The 20,878-nt window shown below is 44.5% G+C and overlaps 1 protein-coding gene across 6 annotated transcripts in view; it reads left to right on the top strand.

Annotated features, from left to right (window-relative positions):
• LOC138123190 (zinc finger protein 541) overlaps positions 1 to 20,878 on the top strand; it is a 117,004-nt gene that overhangs the window by 78,707 nt on the left and 17,419 nt on the right. For 5 of the 6 annotated variants that reach the window (XR_011156741.1, XM_069037767.1, XM_069037766.1 and 2 more), the window contains exons 4-7: positions 13,465 to 13,617; positions 17,792 to 17,916; positions 19,128 to 19,246; positions 19,357 to 19,645. Coding sequence is in view for 5 of the 6 variants with exons in the window: in XM_069037767.1 (XP_068893868.1) it covers positions 13,465 to 13,617; positions 17,792 to 17,916; positions 19,128 to 19,246; positions 19,357 to 19,645 (686 nt within the window). In the remaining variant the exon portion in view is untranslated. The remainder of the gene's footprint in view (positions 1 to 13,464; positions 13,618 to 17,791; positions 17,917 to 19,127; positions 19,247 to 19,356; positions 19,646 to 20,878) is intronic. The other variant, XM_069037769.1, reaches the window with a different exon arrangement.

The following is a 20,878-nucleotide window of genomic DNA, read 5'->3' as shown; positions in this document are numbered from 1 at the left end:
GGCAATGACACTTGGAGTCGCACGAATCACTCTACGACCTGACTTACGCGTTTCGCGGTCGAGGCGCCAAGTCGCGTGCGCGTTTGCAAATTCGCGGAACCGCGTTTTATTCTTGTGCGGCTCTCGAAAGGGAAATCCGCGCGGTTTTAGGGCGTCCTACTTTCGCGGAACGAGCATTCGTCAGTCCGCCGAAGCCGCATCCCCCGTTTACGACTGGCAAACCTGGCCCGGATCGACAGCACGAAAAGCACCCCCATTTCCGGCGCAAAAGATAAACAAAGATTAGACCCCGGCGAAGTTTTCAAGCCCGCCGTCGATACCCGTCCTGGGGCGTTCGAATTAATCCGGGCCCTTTCGCCCGTTTTAATTAAAATTTTTTCGGACGTCGGACATAAATTCGCGGTTGTCGGTGCGGTTCCGTCGCCGCCTCTCGGAGGCGGCTATCAGCCCAAATTGTACTTTAAGACTGTCGAGTAGTTGCACGTTTTCCGAATAAAATTCGAGCTGGGGAAAGCAATTTTCAGCATAAAACTTTGTATAGTGCTCGAAAGTGTACAATAGATCATTATATTGTTTGCCGCTGCCATCTCGAAAGACTCCGCTTTATGTGTACTTCTTTATTTTTGAGAGTTGCAGAAAAGTTTATCAAACAGATAAGGGTCCGGGGCCCCCGGAGGGTCCGCGCGCAACTCCCGATCTCCCGTGCGAGATTTCTAACGACGGTGTAAACAAGTTGTCGGCTAAGCGGAGGGCGACGCGCGATATTTTTTCCCCACCCGTCGGGGGAGCCGTGGGGCGGCGGCGCGCTCCCTACACGCCGCACAATTAGGGAGAGGGGCGAGGCGGCGCCTGATTATAATACGAGGTGAGTGATAAGCTTGCCAATTTCCGAAGTCGGGGAACTTTTCAAGAGTCTGTTCTGCGCGAAAGGTGGCTTCACATCCACGTAATCAACTAACGAAGCGCGGGGCTCGGTGTCGGGAAACCCAATTAATAGCGTGCTCGTTAGCGGTACCAGGTCTTCACCGACTGATGAATTCACCAGTGTTGGTGAAATTTATTAGCGAGAACTAGCGCCGAGTCAAAAGTGGACGATGAGAGCCGGTTTGATCCCGGTCTTGACGCGAGATAAGCTCGTTTGATCTGCAACAAGGACGTCTCGCGTTGCACCGATGCTTTTTTCGAGACCAAAGGGGAAGAAAAATTTTGGGCGAGAAGAGCTAACGAGTTCCGTTAACAACAGCCGTAAAAGTTCGACTCGTAGACGTTTGAAAGTTGATAAACAAACTGAAATTAGTTGGGAATTAGTACATTAGTAATTCCCCTTTTTAGTGGGATTCTTTTATGAAACATCCCGGGAGTTGTGTAGCGTTTTATAGTAATGACAGTAGTTCAAGAACTCGCATAAAACAAGCAAACAAGTAAGAAACAATGTAAATTATTGCAGTTGGGAGTTGGACGGTTTTACAGGATGCGTCAGCAGGAACATCGTCAGATGGACAAATTGCCACTACTTAGACCATCATTTGTCATTGTGGCGCTTATCTAGTCTAGACGGTTAAATCTCGGCCCTCGCCGACTATTTTTGTCAATCTACTAGGCCGACCGGGGGGCTCCCGTTGATCCGTCGGGGTTGGCGGTCCTGGGGGGAGGACGAGCGCCCCGGTGCAGGATCGATATTAATTTTATTCGCGAGGGCCAGTCGTGAAAGAGATAGGCAGCCAACAATTCATCGGAGTCGTAACTTAGGCAACCACTTATACTGATGGCTTTGGGCGGCCCACGTTCTACTTTTGGGCAAGCGTTACGGCAAAAAGCTCCGTTTATGTTTGCCGGGCTTTGAAGATTACAAGTCACGTCTTTGAACGTTTAATTGGACACGGCTGCCATCTCCATAACGACCGAGGTCGCCCTCTCCCCGCTCAAAACCGACCGCGCGTTCTTCACGACTGTCCGTGATTTATTGCGAACTTATCGAACCGGACCGTGGAGCGCCCTCGATAGCGGCACATCGGGGGCCGCCCCCGTCCGGGGGCGTGCAGCCTTTAATTTAGATTTTATTACGGTCAGCTCTGATTGTTTAGCGCTGCCGTTATGATTTTATTACGTCGAACGTTCGGCGCACATCGAAATTCGAGCATTAAAAATTAAAATCGTCGCCGCGGGCAATCGCATTACCGAACGCACCGTGCGGGGGAGAGCTTTATGTTAATGAAAATTACGGAAATTGTCGCGTAAAGCACCCCCAGGGAGCCTCGCTGCGTATTATGTTCGGATATTTACATTTTGGCGGGCGTGTAAGTCGATCTGTTGATTTTAACACCCCTCGATACGTCGACGCTTCGATATCCATACGTGGATCAGGTGGCGGCGAAATTCGGGGGCGGGAAACGCGATAATTACGGAGCGGTCGTTTCGGATGAGAGCTCCCGCGAAAGGCGACGAGGGGACACATTTATTAAAAAGCTCCAAGTGCAGTTTCTTTAGACTTGCAAATCGACCCGTCTGATCAAGTCCGGCGCGAAGGACAGGGGGGAACATCCCAGAAGGTTGGACCCAGGTTGGTGCAGTCTGTCGGTGGTTTGTTGTCGGGGTGGGGGCGGGGAAATCCGTGAGCCGGGGTCGGCACGTTATGCGAATTTTAAAACAATACACCTTGGGATTTAAAAAATATTTGCTCAAGAGAAAACCGAGTTAAAAAAGCTCGGAGTTGAAGCAAAAGTGTTAAATCAACAATCGCGAATGTACTTTTAAAGAATACGTGCCGAGCCTGAAAATACAAAGGAAAATATTGAATGGGGGCATCTGAGTATACGCGGGAATGGAGTGGAAGTAAGAGAACGGAAGCAGGATAGATAATAAGGTGAACTTTTGCTTTCGCAGTTGAGCACGTCTTTTCAGCGCACTTTTAAAATTTACGCCGAAAAAAAGTTATCTCCCCGAGTGAGACGTTCACGTGCGCCGACGAACATGTCCGAGCGTACGCACCCCGCACGCACACGCACGCCACCGTTGTTATTATTGTTAGGTGGGTGGTTGGTATTTACTAATGAAAATGCCTGTCAGCAACAATTCCCATCTTGTATTTTAGAATCCGGCCCTAATAAAAACATGGTCGGGAAGAAGCAACGAGCTCCGCACCACAATTGAAATTCTTAACATAATTTGCGATAAGTTTCTTTATCGGGGGCGACCCGGAGCCCCCGCCGTCGCGAATGTGGGGCGATTCGCCCTTCCGCGGTGCATCCGTGACCGGACCACGCCAATTAAAAATCAATCCGGCGCCGCCCCCGCGTCTCGCGATCCACTCCCTCAAATTTTAATTTATGATCTCGTATTTATCGGCGGCAGTAAAGTACCGGTGTTTATGTGAAGTGTGTAATGAAATTTTACGCCCCAATAAACGGCGGGGGTGGGGAATAACTCACACGTCGGAAAACCGCAGGTATTTTTATGAAGGTCGGAATGGCCTTATTATTACGCATAGGTTCTCGGCCACGGACAGCATCGGGAATTGGTTAAGGGATATCACCATAATTCAGGGGTTGAATGGCGTGTTTTTGTAATATAACGAAATTGCATTTCTTACCGGTCATAATGGAACTGGGAATCGATTTGCTTGTGGATTTCTTTCGCTCGGGTCTGCCTCTCCCGTCCCATTCTTTCGTGGTACGCGGGCGGCCACTATATCAGCCGGTTTTTGTCGAAACACCATTGTTTGCCGCCGCCGAACGAAAAAATGTCCACGGGGAGACCGACCCCGACGGGGCGAGGAGCCCTTTGTTGGGCCACTAAAAGGGGTAGCTACGACCACTTCAGATTCTCCATCCGATTTGACTTTTTCTTTAATATCAATTTGTAACAAATCAGGGCCGCCGTCTCGGAATCGAGGGTGCTAAAGCTGGAGCAAGTCGTTATGTCTTGCCCCTGGTGTGTAGGCAACCAAGTAATCACGTCAAGTACTAGTATAGGTACACCGGACTTGCGGGTGGCAAATTGGCACAGCACGCCACGGTGTCAGAACCATTTCTAATGAGCCCTCGCCGAGTACAATTGACAGGTGGCGCCCCTGCCCACCAGGACCCTCCGGTAAAAACGTCTTCGCGTCTAATTTCCGGGCGTGATTTGTCGTTCCGGGCGTCGCGCTCCCGGATTATCGCCCGGCAAGATCGGGGCTTAGCGCGTAATGAAAACGTTGTCTCCTGCTCGGCGGGGCAACATCTGGATCGTGTAATTCTAAGGGGGATGGTGATGTTTTCAGGTCGCGGATCTCGTTATTGCCCGGCTGTTCGTCTTGGTAAACGTTTTAGCCTCCCTGACCTATTTAGGGACGGGCAAAAACAAACTGCACCCGCCCCGAACACGAGAGCCCTAATTAGCGTCAGGTGGTGGAGTCCCCCCCGACGACGTCGCCGTCGATGCCCCGCATGCTAATCGAGTCTCGTCTGCTCGCCCAACTTTCCAACTGTTGTGTGGAAGTTGGCGATTTCGACCGGGGCAATTTCCAACTGTTAATGCGGAATGTGCAAAGCCGCCCCCGACCGGCATTCCGATTTGATCCCGACACCTACATGCACACGCGAATGTAACGACGCCATTATACCACTCGACCAATGCTCGTTTCCTGCAATCAAAAGGACTCATTTTACATCGCGGAGTCGCGTAGCAACCGGCAGCAGGTACAGTCGGGGACGGCTGTCTTGTCACGGAATGTTGCGGCGGCGGCGGCGTTCAGACGTGTGGGGACTCTGTGGCGAGGCATTTTTTGCAGAGGTGAGAGCCGTCAGCGACCCGATACAATTATCTTCGGTGGTAATAAAATGTACCGCAAAATATGAACAACGAAGGACCGAGAATAGAGCGCTGCGGGACGCGTGAAGTAATTTTGCATATTATGATTTCGCTGCCTCAATAATCGCAATCCAGACGCGAAACTATGCAGGATTCGGCGAGAGGGCTTGAAGAGAAAAGAGCTTGTTGCAAAGGACGAAAAGAAAGCTTCTGCAAAAATGTTTCAAAGATTTAATTCTGGCGATTACACCGGTAACGATATCGTCTGTTTCGTCGAGTCACTTATTAAAAAAATTATTATTCAAGACAGACGCACTCGACGTGAATAACAAGTTGATCCAACATCACGAAAATATTTTACTTGTGTACGTTTAGCTCATGATACTTTTTTTAACAACTTAGCTTCTCGTTAATTTCGTGCAAAAAGAAAAGAATCATTTTCTTTGGCGATGTTCCGTCTCGAGTAATAGCAAATCTGAGAAAAGGAAATTAAATGAGAGATGCTTCGATTGAATTGTGTTTTAAAAAATTGTGTGGAATGAAATTTGGTCCGAAACAAAACGATTTACAAAATTAATTTAAATTGAATAGATTTTTTTTCGCAGTGGTGAAATTTTAAAAATAAATAAGCGAGCGGGACAAATAAAATGTCCTAAATTAAATTTACTGGAACTACATTTGAAGGACCAGAATGGGATTCTGGGTGATTTACGTTTGCTTCCGCGCGAGAACCTCCGCAGAAATCTTTACGGCTCAAATGTAGAGAGTGCAGCTGAATATAAAGGTCATTTTCTTATATCTAAATTGTGAAGTGGCTTTTAGTACTCGAGCTCGGGTTTCAGACAAAAAAACCCAACGAAAAAAGAAAAAGACGTTAGGGAATTAAAAAAATCGATTATTTTTGAGCTGACCTTTCTCCAAAAATATTGGAGATATCGACGAAATTCAGCAAAGAAGTCGGTGAAACGTTTTTGTGTTGTAATTTTTTTTGTCGTAACAATTACAACGAATTAAAACACGATTTTTCTTTAATCATCAACAAATACCAATAAATAAGAAGAAATAAAGAGATTGTCTTCCTTCTCAATCATTCATTTACCATTCTTTAGAGGACATTTAGTAAAATATGGAAACTTTTTTTACTTATACAGGGTGTCTCAGCTAAGACTTTCGAGCCTAATTACTCAGCTATTTTCCAGCGGATTTTTCTGAAATTTAAAATGCAGATATTTTAGACGGTGAAGAATAAAATCCCATTAATGCAGTCACCCAAGTCTTAAAAACGTAATTTTTACATGCCTTTTGAAAATGTTGAATCAATTAAGATTTACATAAAAAATTGATCGTCAATAAAAAATGCTGTAGGAAAAAACTCGTCCTTGAAAGACGTCTGGTTTGCAAGAAACAAGCAAAAAACTGTGTTAAACGTGGCTGCAAATGCAAAAACGTAGACGCGTATGAAACAAACGCGCAATTTTGCAGAATTTTGGTCACCCCTTTTCGCAGAAGCGCAGGTGACATATTTGACGTTTATCTTGCTAACCTTACAAACACTTACAAAGTTAAAGACAACATTTGGACGTAATTTATTATACTGGATGCTTTAATTCTTCCATAAAGGACTAAAACACGATCGGGATATTTTAGCAAGGTAATTTAGTTCACGTACGCTTCCTGTGTCTTCAAATAAATTGACAACTCTTAACCTTACATTTTGTAAAGCCTACATTTGGATAGTGTTCCACGAGAAAACGAACCGTGTCATTGAAGTTCTTACGACACTCTCCATAGGCAATTTTTTTTTCCTTTTTCAACAATATTTTCAATAAATTTTCACAATTTGACGTTTCTAATAAAGCGCGCCCAATTTTGACAGACTTTAAAGAGTGTACAAAATGTTGCTTGGCAATTAATCATCAATTGTTTCAAAAGGTAACTGCTCAAATACCTTCAAATTTTACATTAAATTTTTAACGACAAAATCTAATCTTTTCGTTGAATCAGACAAGTGATTTACTTAATTGTTTGTGTAGACCCCTATTTTTTAATTTTTAACAATCTAATAATAATCGCGCATAATTTTCGATAAAGGAAACATGTGCCAAAATTACATTTTTTAATTTGAAGTAATTTTATTATTACTAATTAAACCTTCACGGTCTAAAATATCTGCATTTTAAATTTCATAAAAATCCGTTGGCAAATAACCGAGATATTAGGCTCGAAAGTCTTAGCTGAGACACTCTGTATACAGGGTATTTCACGAGTGATAATGAGCCCGACGGAATTGAAAATGCAACCCACAATACATTTGCAAAGTTAATCTGGATATGAACATGGACAATATCCAACTTAACGTTGCAAATGTATTGTGGGTTGCATTTTCAATTCCGTCGGGCTCGTTATCACGTGAAATAACCTGTGTTTCTGTTCAAAATCGACAATAATCGAAAATTGCATCTAAATGTTGTTACAGGTTTATTTATAGTATTTAGACATTGTGTGAAATATTTTTAGATCGCGACTCTCTAAGTCACGTCTAAATGTAATAAAAATACTTTCTTTGGAACTTTTGTGCTCTACAAATAAGGTCTTGAATAATTTTGCTTTGGCTGGCATGGTTTTTGATAAGGGGGCGAATTGAAATCCAAAAATGTAATTTACAAAATGTAACAATTTTTGTAAATCGCCTAATGAATCGATTTGTCCCAGCGTTATATTTTTTGTACTCTTCTCTAATAGATTTTTTCCTCCTAATTCAACAGTATGGAGCACTCGATAATGTGGTAGCACGGATCTCACGTCTCAGGGGGTGGGTGTTGAAGAGGTGCGGCGTGTAACCAGTTGCACGTGCGGCGGTTGCGGGGCGGCAAAAATGGTGGCGCACCGAAAGAGGACGGGAGCCGGGAACGGTTCAGTTTTAGATTGTAAATTGACCCATTCCATCCCTCGGTTGCGAGTCGAGTTGAGCTACTTCTTGCCGAGCGCTTCTATAAACTTGAGCAAAGCCCTCCAGGAATCCGTAATGAGGACTTCGCAGCATTCGATAATTTTCCTTGGCGGCGAAACTTTTGCTTTGGCATGCAAAACTTTACCGATTATCGATCGGCGGGCACGTCCGCCGCAGAAAAACCGTCCGGTTCGTTTAAAACGCGAGGGGAGAGGGTGGTTTCGTTAATTTTTCATCCCCCTAGAGAAATAACCGCGATATTTGGGAATTTATCGCGGCGTATTTTAAAAATGACACGTTGAACGAACGATCGCGGATAAATTACATTTCGATATAATTTGTACGGACGGGTTTTGCTCATCCCGCATTAACAACGGGGTAATTCCATAAATCCAGACGTTTATGTGTCGGACAATAATCAGGTTTTTTCGGGGAAATTAAAATAAAATATTGAGCCCCAATACAACCAAACTCCATTATCGATTCCACAAATCACAATCAGTCCTGGAAACGTCCTAAATAATCGCCTGAATATTTTAATTCCGTTCTCTCTCTCTCGGCTGCGAAAAATGCATTAGGGGTAATTTACGGCTCACTGCAGGATTTGACTTTCCGATCCTTCCTTTTATTCGGTTAGCTTTTTTCCGAACCCTGGAAATAATTGAGGTGGAAACCATATTTGCATTTTCATATCTCTTCCTCCGATGAATTGTGTTGATTTTTGTCTCCTTTTTCGTCCTGCTCCGACTCGCGAAAATTTCATTATCGGAGGTGAAACGCCATCAAAGATTTATTTGCTTATTCGAGTTACAGGATTGTAATCCATCACGAGATAACTTCTCCATTTATGGGAAATGACAACTTTGATATGGCCGCCTTTGAGTTTAATCCACTAAGTTTCCTTAATGTCTCCATATTTCTCGTTGCGAATATGAAACGTGAGACGTTCAGGATATTGAGAACGACATTAAAAAACTGTGAGGCGAGATTTGTGTCGCGCAGGAAGGAATCGTGATAATCCCTCGGACAAAAATCGAGACAAAGACGCCGCCCCCAGCGTCGCATGTACAGGCCGTTCCGAAAACGGACACCCGCACCGCATTCTAACGCAATTACGCTCACTTTGAGTCGCTTTAATCGCCATAAATCCGACCTGGTGCGCCGGTAACGGCCATAAACGCGCGAACCTCACAAATCCGATCGGAGGGTAGATTGGAGAAAATTAAACAGTCCGGTCTTGGCACGCGTAACGTTTTCGCTGGATTTATGGCGGCGACTGGCATTTTTGCACGTGGGGGCGGCCTCGACGTTTTCGCGGCCGAGCGGACCCGTTTGCTCCGGTGGAAACGATCTAAAGAGACCGCGTTAAGTGGCTTTTGATGAAACGACCTCCGACGATGATTCCGACCGTGAAAAACGCGTTTGACTGCGGTCGCTTAATTGACAATTTCGGAGCGGAACCGATCGGGCACCTTTTCGCCGTGTCATTAATGTGGCGCGAACCTTTCGGGGGAGGGGTGCCCGCGGAAGGCGGCGGAATGTCGGTCTCTTCGTCAAAGGGACGTGAACATGGTTCGGACGAAAGGACGAGGGAAGCGATGTTTTTCCGCCCTTGCTGCGTTGCAAAAAAAAATCTAGTTGAGGTGCAACCGAGGCTTGAAAACAGACGAAGACAAAAGGCACTTTTTGGCCGAAGTGCACATTAATTTTTTTAGACCGCACGAACTACAAAGCAAAAGACATCATTGGAAAAATTACAAATTTATTTTGTATTTATTTTTTTCAAATAGATACATTCATTAATACAATTTTTATAGTATTTTTTATCAGCTTGCCTAATAAAACGAGAAATTTCCTATTTGCAATACAATTACTGATTTACATAATTTATGGTGACAATTATTGCAATTATCATCTGCGATGTCCAGCGGCGTATTAGACATTAGACATCACTTTGGCTGTTGTATTAGACATTTCTTCATCACTTTTGCTGCTGCTATCGATTGTATGAACGTTTATTTTTAATTATGCACCAAATAAGCACCAGAAATAAACGATGCAACACTTTTTCGGGCAAATAAAATACCTTGGTTAAATTTAACTGTCAAATATTCATTTTTTTTCTATCGGTTTACTCGGTTTTGTCGGTTTCGTTGTTAACTTACTAAACAGACCAACAGATGGCGCCACGGTCCATAGTTAGAAAAGTGCGTCCAAAAAAGTGCGTCCGTAAAAGTGCGTCCAAAAAAGTGCGTCCGAAAAAGTTCATACGAAAAGGTACGTCCGAAAAAGAGTTACTTCTCGTCCACATGGGAGTACGTAAAATTACCTCCTTTTTCATTAAGGGTGCCTAAAAATATATTTACTGTTCTATTTACTATTACCAGAGATAAAATTGTAGAGCTTACTTACATTTGACATAATGGGGTCTATAAAACGCAGTCTTTAGATTTGTTATAGCTCAAATAGTTACAGAAATATTGCTATTTTTGTTGGAGAATTGTCCTGAGGTCTCCTGAATTTTTCAAAATATTTGGGGTTTTCTCAACTATTGTTAAAGATACTATTAGGCTGTTTCCTGCATTCGATTCCTCGCGATTAAATCTAATAACTCAGGGTTTAGATTTGTTGCATCTCAAGTAGTTCCGGAGATATTAATATTTATGTTGAAAATATATCCCGGCGCCTCCACCATTTTTGTAAGACATATCAGCCGTCCTTTTTACTACCACTAAAGGTAGAATTGTACAGCTTTTTTCATTCCATTTAAAACAATGGGATCTATACAATGTATTGTTAGATTTTGCATACTTCAAATACTCGTAGTTACAGAGATATTCCTGTTTTTGCCGGAAAAATAATCTGGGACCTCCATCTTTTTCAAATTATTTATTTTTAGTTTTTTTCTACTATCGTTAAAGATATTATTCTGCTGTTTTCTACATTCGATTCCTCGCGATCAAATCTAACAACTTAGATTTTAAATTTGTTCCATCTTTAGTAGTTACGGAGATATTAATATTCTTGTTGAAAATATATCCTGGCGCATCCACCATTTTCGCTAAATATATTTCTAGTATAGTGTATATCATATTTTCTATAATGTACGCCAATGCGAAGTAACTTCTAGGAAATATGCTTTAAAACAAGGAAACCGCATTGGTATACGTTTTATAAAATATGATATACAGGGTGTATTTTTAAAATGTGCGGAAATTTTACCTACGAGGTTGTGCGATAACGTAGAAGACTAAAAGCAATTAAAAAAAAATTAGCTCAAAAAATAAATGTCATTTTATTTTTTGACATAGAATTTTTTAAATATTTTTTCTGAGTTCTACATGAAGCCAGTAGCTCGTGGTTAAAATTTGGTCACACATTTCAATAACACCCTGTATACAACAGTTTCGGAAATATTGTTACTTTAGTCCACAGTTTATCAAAATCGTTACTTCCCGATTTTTAAATAACGAGTAGAGATAAGATTGTGCCGTTCTGTGCATCGATTCGTCACAATGAAATCTGCAAAACAGTTTTTAGATTTCTTCTAGCTCGAAGGGTTTTTACAAACGATGATTGTATCATTAGTAGTCTTGTCAACTGATATCAATGGTTCAGTTTCTTGCATTCCAGTTTCATAGAACTTTTTCAAACAATTGATCCCCCAATTTATCAACGTAAATAAAATAGAAACCCTTTTTACACATTTTAGTAGTGCAAATCCAACAGAAAATGGTATTTTACAAATGTTAAAATAGGTCCTGCCTCCCCTGTATTGAATTACGAAGATTGAAATATATATTAAGCGAATTTCAGCTTGAAATCTTCAACGTTAAGCAAGTTATCAGCGAGTACATATATCTGGTAAGTAGTTAAAGTTTACCGAGTATAACAACTTCGGTAGATGTTGGTAAAAGACGAAACCTACGTAAGTGTTTCGCAACTCGGAGTCAACAAAAATGATTTTTAAATCGAGCAAAGTTTCGTCAGCGACAGCGAAAATCGATCAGATTCAAATCCGGCTCCCGGGCGGGACGAGTCTCTGGCGGTGTCCAACCGTCCCCCGTCCTGTTGTGCGGTCTCGTGCAGGACGCTCGTAAAAACACGATGTCCTGTCGTCGCGAAGGAGCGTAATAAAATGCGTTGCCGTTAACGACGAGATAAAACAGTCGTATAATTGCGTCGGATGTTATTCCGCGATCGAATCGAGCCGTCGAATTACGCTCCGGCAACATCAATGCCCCGGCATAATATAAAATTTTAATAAACGGAATGATTTCGCCATTCAATTACTCCGTAAATAAGATTAGAGGAAATCGACGGATATACCGAGCGGAACCAACTATTCCGAGCCAATTTAATATCCATTTAAAGCATTCTAAGATCTCTCCGCCGCATTCGCGCCTCCCCCGACCCACCCGAGAGCTGGCATTTTAAATATGAAATGTAATGGCGAATTCTGTTTGGTCCGCGCTATTATTTCGCCTGCGTGATGTTTATTAATTCGCGAGGGGGCGCCCTTTCGCTGTCACGGTCCGAATAGGATCAAGGTCAAGTAGCTGTGGTCCGGCGCAGAGCTCAAAATGCAGCCACGCCACCCATAATGGAAAAACTGGTCTGTTCTGGACAAACCCCTGCACGTTATCCTGTGCCGTGGCCGTAAAAATTAGAATCCCGCAATTTTCCTTCCTCCGAGAGGGCTGCTTGGATATTCCGACTGCACGAGACAGACGGCGTGATGTATAGGAGCAATTTCGACCGGACACGACCGACCATGATGGAGCGGTCCCGCGAGCCGCTTCTTGCACGTCCTGGTGCAGCTCGCTTGCCCATTCATATCGACTGCAACCGCATAACTTACCGAAAACACAACCGCACGGTTACGACCCGTACGTGCCTACAGCTCCGCCATATTTATTATTATTCATGACCCAGCCGCTGCGGTTTTTCTTCAGCGACAGTTACGCCCGATTTAATGGCGCAATTAACAAACTTTCCCCCAAAAAATCGGAAGGACGTCTCGACGGGAAGGAGTGTGTGCTTCGGACGGCTGGAGAAATTTTTAAATCTTCTTGGGACAATTTGTGGCTCTGGTTGCGTGTCTAATAGTGACTAAAATCGCATGTTTCTCTTGTGCGGGTACGTTGAGCTGAAAGCTCGAATGTGGGATAAAGCTGGAATTGTTTCCGCCTTCTTGTAGATAAATTCAACAAATTAATTAGTTCTCGTGGAATGCTAGTTGGAAATTCTTCATCTTTACATCTAATTTGTGTTTTGAAATGTGAATATTTAATATTCCAAGGTCTTGTTGTGCTTCGCCCAGTTGCGATCATCTAAAATCTGGTTTTGTACGTGTGGTATGACAAACAGAAGAAAGAAAGAGGTATTTCCAACTCGAAAAAACTGTCTTTTTTTCTTAACAGGGTTTAAAATGGTAGTAGGGGTTGGTTTTTGTAAAATTAAAGTAGACAGTAATTTTCTTCTTGGTTTGAAGATCAAGTGTACAAAATTTCATCAAGATCGGAGTAAAACTGTAGATTTGCATACAAAATATACAAACAAACAGACATTCAGTTTTATATATATAGATTTCGAAGTACATCAAGAGATATTTTAGAGCGCATGAAACTGGGGTGTTTACCTCGGGCTCGTGTTGGTAACCCCAGCGGGCATTCAAATGAGCCGTCCTTCTTGGAAATCTCACAGGAAATCGTGCATTTCAGGTGGGAACGAGGCCGTCACAGCCACCTTCGACCTGTTCGACTCGTCGAGTGGCCCGGACCTGACTCTCTCCCCGCAGACCTTCACGAATTCAGCCGAGGCCTTCATCAACGACAACTCCAACAGCCTGGGAGTCCCGGCGGACGGCGATGCAGGTTAGTCACTTCCCCTGTCGTGATCGTGGAGTACCGGACTCGCTCCATTAATAAAGGCAAACAATGGAGCCTGTGAGTGGCGGCGGTTCGCCCCCAACACAGAGACGTCGTCCGCTAATGAACAGATGAAATCGCACTCGTCGACCTTTTGTTCGCTCCGATCGTTCCGATCGTAATTAAATCGAGACGCCAGCCATGTAAAAATCACCGCAATTCCGGCCGAACAGGGACGGACCCAATAAAAAAGACACTTTCTGCTCCGCTCGGCCGGCATTAATCACCTCGCGCCCCTCCCCCGACACCTACTTATTGGTTGCATTATTGCGCGGACCGCGGATAGAACGGGTCAGTGGCGGCGCGCTGGCCGCTAATTGGACCGTGCGTCTCGTCGTGCGTGGACCGGTCGATATTTATGGCGGAGGTGATAAAAATTCATAGTCGCCTCTAGTCAGCAGGATCGTTAAAGGAAAACCGCCTTCCGTGGACGTAAAGCGACCGTTAGACACTTCTTCTGATTCACCAAATGAATTCGGAATGTCTCGAAAGGAACTCCCCTTTAGTGTTTCGGTCTCGCGAGGCCCCTTCCGTCATGAATATAAGATTTTATTTGATACGAGCCAGGGCTCATTTTCTAACCGTTAAAGGGCCACACCGAAAACGGGCCACTAACGCTTTAAAAAATGTATCGCACAAGAATTTAAAATGCGCGCCCAAAATGCAGTGACTGTGACGTAAGTGGGTCGCCGCGACAAACACCACATCTCATTTCTGGTTCTTATTGTGAGAATTATAAATTGTGGTGTTTGCAAGAATGGCGGGAGATTCATGGAATATTTTATGCGATACATATTTTGTGCAGCTGGAGTGACGCAGGGATGCCAGATCTTGAAGATTAAGTGTCATTCCGGTCGATTTGGGAGATTTCGAGTTGCGCCACTGGTGCATCGTGAATAAAATGCACGCGGTCGATTGTTATTGGTCATTGTCGCAGCCGGAAATCATAAAGATAACGGCAAACGTCGACACGAAACGAAAAAAAAAACACTTCCCGTAAAAATGCAAACTAGGGACATTTGCGTAACAACCCCCGTGGAACGCAATCCGCGGGGTCGGATTTTGATTTTTCGCCGTTGCCGTTTGTCGGCGGCAAAGTGTGAATCAAAAGGATTTGAATTGCAAACAGTATTTTTCCGCTTTTGCCGCGAAAAAATATAACAACCGCGCCTTGGGCCACAGAACGTCGCGAAAATTCCGTTTTCCCTCCGCGAAAACTCCTAATGCAATACGCAACTCGCGCACCGAATCCGACAAATTGCAATGTTCGCCTAATGAATATTTCATTGTCTGTTCTTATTGTCTGTTCGGGGGAAAACACGGCACTTTTTGCGCGCCGCCATCATTACCGCTCCCATTTGCATTAATGATGGAGTGGAGCGCAATTTGTTTTATAAATTAATAGTTCGAGATTGGCCTGCAGCCGCCCCCGGCGGTGTATTCGCAGAAATTGTTTAAACACAAAAGCGGCAATTAAAGCAAGAGGGAGGCGGCCGACGGGGCGGCATAATGGGCACGTCCGCCGCAACTTCCAATTTATTTTTCGTTTAAAAACGGACGCGGTCGCCGGATCGCCCGCGCGACGCGCCCGCGTCCTCGAAACGAAAGGATTCGCGCGGCGAAAACATCACGATTCCCACGGAAATTCGGGAGGGTTTGGGGGGCGCACGCTCCGTCCATTTGGGCGTCCGGACCGCGTCATTATTCCAGTCAGGAAGTGACATGGCTGCTGTTTTATTTCCGTCGGTCGGCGTCATTAGTGTTCGAGCTGAGGCGAATGTGAAATCTCGGAGTTATTCAATTGGTCGCCCCAAGGAAACTCCTCCCGATTACCGATGACCAGGATAAAATTAAAAGGAAGGATCTCGCCCCTCGCAACCACCAAACAAACCGCTCTTGTTCCGGACGAAATCGAATTGATTCGTGCGAGGAAAAATTCGATCAACGGGGCTAAGCAATGCGGCGCGCGGCCAACATGCGGACGGGTGGTCTCGGGTAAACCGAAAGTTTAAACATTGGGGTTGAATTCTTTCGTTTGGAGGGATGAAGGGTTGGTCCTCCATTCCATAATTAAGTTGTGCGGCCCTGATAAATCACCGGGGGAAGAAAATTCGAGGGCGTATCGATAGGGCGCATCGCATATGGATGAGTTCCTCGCAATATGTGCTTTATTTTGTGAATAATGTTGGATGAAAAAACGGCAATAAATATTGTTAGGAACAAACCGCCGGTATAAATCAATATCTCGCCTTGTTGTCGTGAGTTTTAGTTCCCGCGAGTAATGCACCGAATAATAAATTCATACATGGGGCATTGTTTTCTGGCGAACTATCGGAACGGAAACGTAAATAGCGCGCCGCCCCCGGAGCGGAAAAAATTGACGGGAACGGGCGAATCCATCTTTGATTAATTAATTCGGGGCGGGAAATGTTGGATGCGCCGGGCGGGAAGAAAAACTAGTCCCCCCCGATCGATTCGGTCGAATTTCGGGAAGAATTCGACGTGGTCGCTATGGAGACGCGTCCACGTGCCTCTCCTCCAGGTGGCGAGATTAACGGGGCCGAGATGAAAGAAAGCGCGCCGCGGTCTGTCGGTTCGGGCCCAGATAAATTCCTATTCTAATTTACTTACGTCGCAGACGTATGCGGGACCGGAGCATTTATTGATATTGACACACGTCGTTTCTATCGCGACGAGTAATGGAGTGCCGGAGTTAGCGCAAACAACTTATTTCCACTGGGAATTGTCAACAGAAGACTTCATCTCATAACTCAATTTTTATACTACCTCTTATCACAACAACCTGCTGAGTGCGATCCGCACGTCGACGCCTGTTTCGCCGATTTTTCCAAAGGAAATCGATAATTAGACGGCCGCCCCCGCTCGATCCTGCCGACTGAACGGCATGATTGATGACCGCCCGTTTTCTTGGTTCATTAGGGCGGCCCGCCAGTTAAAAACTGGAAAATTTTCTTATTTTTGAGGAGGCGCCAGAAAAAATACAAAGTGGCCTAATTTATTACCGCCATCTTGGTAATGGACGGACGTATTTTTTTCAAGAAAATAACCTTCCCCCAACAACGACCCGACATGATTTTCAAACCAGAAACCCAAAACCCAGTGCGGAGTTGCTCGATCTTGTTAAACTTCACCCCACTTCTAACGGCGCAGTGTGCTGTGCAAATTTGCCACCCAGAAATCTAGTGTGCTCGTGTCATTTAACGAAATCGACGGGATTACTTGCTTGTCTGAGAACGAAAAGCTTCCAAATAACGTAATTTATAGTTAAAAAATTGTCAGAAGTGATTAGAACGTTTACATCAGTTAACCCTTGGGTCTACAGACTGATTTCAAACCCATTATCGCTTTGCAAACGGCGTGAATGCTTTGTAAATGGTTTAAAATCAATTTGCGGGTAGGCAACCAGATATACAGTCCGTGGAACGGCCTCGGCGCGTTCAAATGAAATCCTGAGCTGGAAAGGCGTTGGAAACCGTCAATTGTTGTGCTTTTTTAAAGCGTAGATTAATTGGAGCATGTTGACAGCTAACCTAAAATTTAGAGCCACAAAAAATTCTTTTTTTTTCTTTCTTTGCAATGTTTTACATTAAATAACGTAACGATTCTTATTCTCAAAGCAAATATCTAAGGGCTTTGCTGAAAACAAACATGTTCAATTATGTCCCGATTAAATATAAACACATGTCATTCGTGTCAACCGGCGGGAAATTCAAACTTTACACTGTTCTAAACGGTGCAAGTGCAAATAACTGTGATGGTAGGTTTAGAGGAGCCGTTTCTTGGCCCGTCGACCTCACCCTTTTCCTCCGCGTCCTTTTATCGACCTAACAGGTGCAACAATTGCTGGGGCGATTATTTACCGAGCAGTCCTCGGCTAAATACCGCCTCGAGCCCGACCGATTTCCATAACAATAAAGTAAACAAATCGGAAAAAAAATCCGAATGAAAAATGGATAACGGATATCGGCAATAACGTGAGGCGATAAAACATGAGCGACGATCGTCGAGGACGTCGATAAATCTGCATAGCGACCGGCCTAATTGCAACAGCAAGTTGATTTCATCCAAGATGTCGCTGATCCGGTGTTTGTTTTTTCAGTGACAACGACGACGGACGAGAAGAAGGCCTCGAACAACAACGCCTCGGAGGTGGTGAAGCTGACGGTGAAGAGGGCGCGGCCGAAGGCGGCGTCGCCGAACCGACAGGGCCCCCAGCAGTGCCAGGTAAAGAATGCATGCATCCGGAGGGCCTAATTGGCGCGGTTTTTGATAAGCGACGGAGGACGCGCGCGTCCTCTCTTCTTCTTCTTTTTTTTTGTTCGGGGGCGTCCCCGGCGTAATGAAAGCGAAACAAAAACATCGCTTTGTTTACCCATTCTTTGAACTGCTAAAATTACATTTGTTTTTTCCTCTCCTCTTGTTTTTATTGTCTTTATTATGAACGTAATAAAAGATGGGGCGAGGGTGGTGCGTCGCTGTCATATTTGAAGTGCCCTTTAATATATTAAACGCGAATCACATGCTCCGCGAAACTCGGAGAATGTGTAATATAACATTTCATCACGGCATCTGGTCGGACAACGCTGTAAATGGAATTGGCTGCATCTAGGTCGGCTTATTAAGCCACCCCAAGCTCCGGGGCTAAATTTCTACTTTTCGACGGCGGCGACCGACGACGCTGACCCCTCGGACCGACGCTGCAACGGAATTCCACCAATTGCGCAGCAAGAGGAGCTTCAGAAGCAGATGAAGGCTGTTTGTCTCCTACCTGCAGATTTTTTTTTATTCTTGTTGTGTTCCAATAAATTAAACTGGCGTACCCCAGGGCTCAGCTTTGAAACCATCATTGTTTTCTCCTCCATCTTCTCATGTAGTCGTAGAATATGAAAGAACACAAACCATCACTATTCTTCTTTTTACACTCTTATAATGATGGTTTCATTGTACGTTTCTGCTGTCCTGCGGTGTACCCCAGAGCTCAGTTTTCGAACCTTTATTATTTCTTTGATGTTGCTCCACTCCTTGTGCTTTGTATCCTAATGAGCAAATTCATACGTTCTGCGCACTCTTCGATCACAGTAGATAAGCTATGCGGCTTCAAATCTCGTGCATTTTCTTATGGAGATTCGTTTTGCAAGCCAAGGTTATTCAGCTGATTGTATGTCTGTTGGTTTACGTATCTAGTAATATTTTTGGTAGCTTTTGGTGACATTTAGTTTGGGATTTTGAAATGTTACTGGATTGGTAGGCAACCAGGCATACAATTGTCCGAGTGACGTTGCCGCCTCCGGAAGAAAATGCGCAGGATGGTTTACGTAGTGGTTCAGTGTGTTCATGATCTCTCAGAATTGATAAAATTGTTTAACTTGGCCCTTGAGACTCCTTCGGGGAAAAAATATGTGGGAAGAGTGCTAACGGGTTCTGTTTTGGCGCAGGTATGTGCCAAAGTGTTTGGGAACGCGTCGGCTCTGGCGAAGCACAAGCTGACCCACAGCGACGAAAGGAAGTACGTGTGCACCATGTGCGGGAAGGCGTTCAAGCGGCAGGACCATCTGTAAGTGGCCCCCAGGTGCTGGGTCGGGGCCGGCGCCGTGACTCGTCCTCGTTTGGAAGGACGAGGTGCGGCGGCGGCTGGCGACGCTCTCTGACCGGTCTGTCCGGCAGGAACGGCCACATGCTGACGCACCGCAACAAGAAGCCGTACGAGTGCAAGGCCGAGGGCTGCGGCAAGAGCTACTGCGACGCCAGGTCGCTGCGGAGGCACACCGAGAACCACCACAGCTCGTCGACGGTGAACGCGGCGACGACGACGATGTCGCCGGCGCAGGGGGCGGCCTCGGGGGACGCGGCCTCGCCCCACGGCTCCAGCTGCATACAGTACGCGCCGCCGCCGACATCCACCACCGGCGGGAAGAGCCAGCTGCAGCAGCTGTTGGCCACCGAGCCGGCCAAGGTAATATCGCCCCCGAAAGAAAACATCCGACATCCATCGGGATCGAATTTGCAAGAAGTAACGCCCCCACGAGCACAAACATTTGTTTTTCCGTTGCGAATTTTCGACCGGGTCTGTTTGTTTATCGCGTAATTATTCCCCGGGAGTCTGTTAAAATTTTAAATGGGCCCCCAATACAAACACGCGTTACAAAATCTCCGGGAGATTTTTGGCGGGGGGCGGCGCGCGCGCGACAGTGTTTTACGGATCGGCGCCGCCGCTGCGAATTTATCTTTGTTCCGGGGCCGAGTTAACTTTTTCCCGAAGAAAAATACACCTGTCCCTAAATCTCACTTGAAGGTTGCAATTTGTAATGCTTAAGAAAATAAATTCTACAGTAATCCTGGTAATAATGTTCAGACGTACGAAACGTATATTTCACCTGGAGATGAGGAGGGTCGTTTTAAATATCAGCACCCCACCGTATATCAATGGGAGCTAAATTTATTCGGCGCAGTCTTCGTTGAAAAAAGTTTCGCCAGATTAAAAGCGTCTTTTGGAAACTTTCAACGAGAGCAGGCTTGAAGGGTTTTGTCGCGGTGGGAAAGGTCAAGTGCAAAAAATCAAAAAAGGGATTTCATAATAAAGTATTAAAAGCAATATTAACAATTGTACGACGAATGTATGGCAGAGAGTGTCAAATCAGGACTGTTACGTGGATCAAAATCTTTTACGTCAAAATTTAAAAATTTATAAACAAAATAAAGTTCTGCTGTTTTCTTTATTCGATTCATCACGTGAAAATGTATAAAAAAGCACACTTCGGGCTCTTCTTAGCTAGAAAAACTGAAGAGCTCTCGATTTTTTATTTTTTTTTTTTTGGCACCATCCTGATTTCTAAATCAATAATTTTCAATGTTATCAGCAAAGATATAGATTTGCGATTTTCGTTATTTTTCCCTCATGCGAAAATCTATAAAAAGCAATCCCGAATTCCCATAACTCGAAATACCTGGAATATGGCCCGTTTTTTAAATTTTTGACACCTCCACCATTTTTGTATAGATATTTCTTTTTAGATTTTTGGCAGCTCCGCCATTTATAAAGCAGTAATTACAAATTTTCTCGGCCAACAGCGGAGATAGAGATTTAGAGTTTCCACTTGTATGAAAATCTCTAAAATACAGTCCAGAAAACACACCAAACACAAAAAACATAGAAGAGGATGATTTTTTTTAATTCCTGACTCCTCCA

Source organism: Tenebrio molitor, chromosome 2 (assembly GCF_963966145.1).
Source record: "Tenebrio molitor chromosome 2, icTenMoli1.1, whole genome shotgun sequence".
Lineage (NCBI taxonomy): Eukaryota > Metazoa > Arthropoda > Insecta > Coleoptera > Tenebrionidae > Tenebrio > Tenebrio molitor.
Note: the sequence above shows the minus strand (reverse complement) of the source record. Positions and strands in the feature narration are given on the sequence as shown.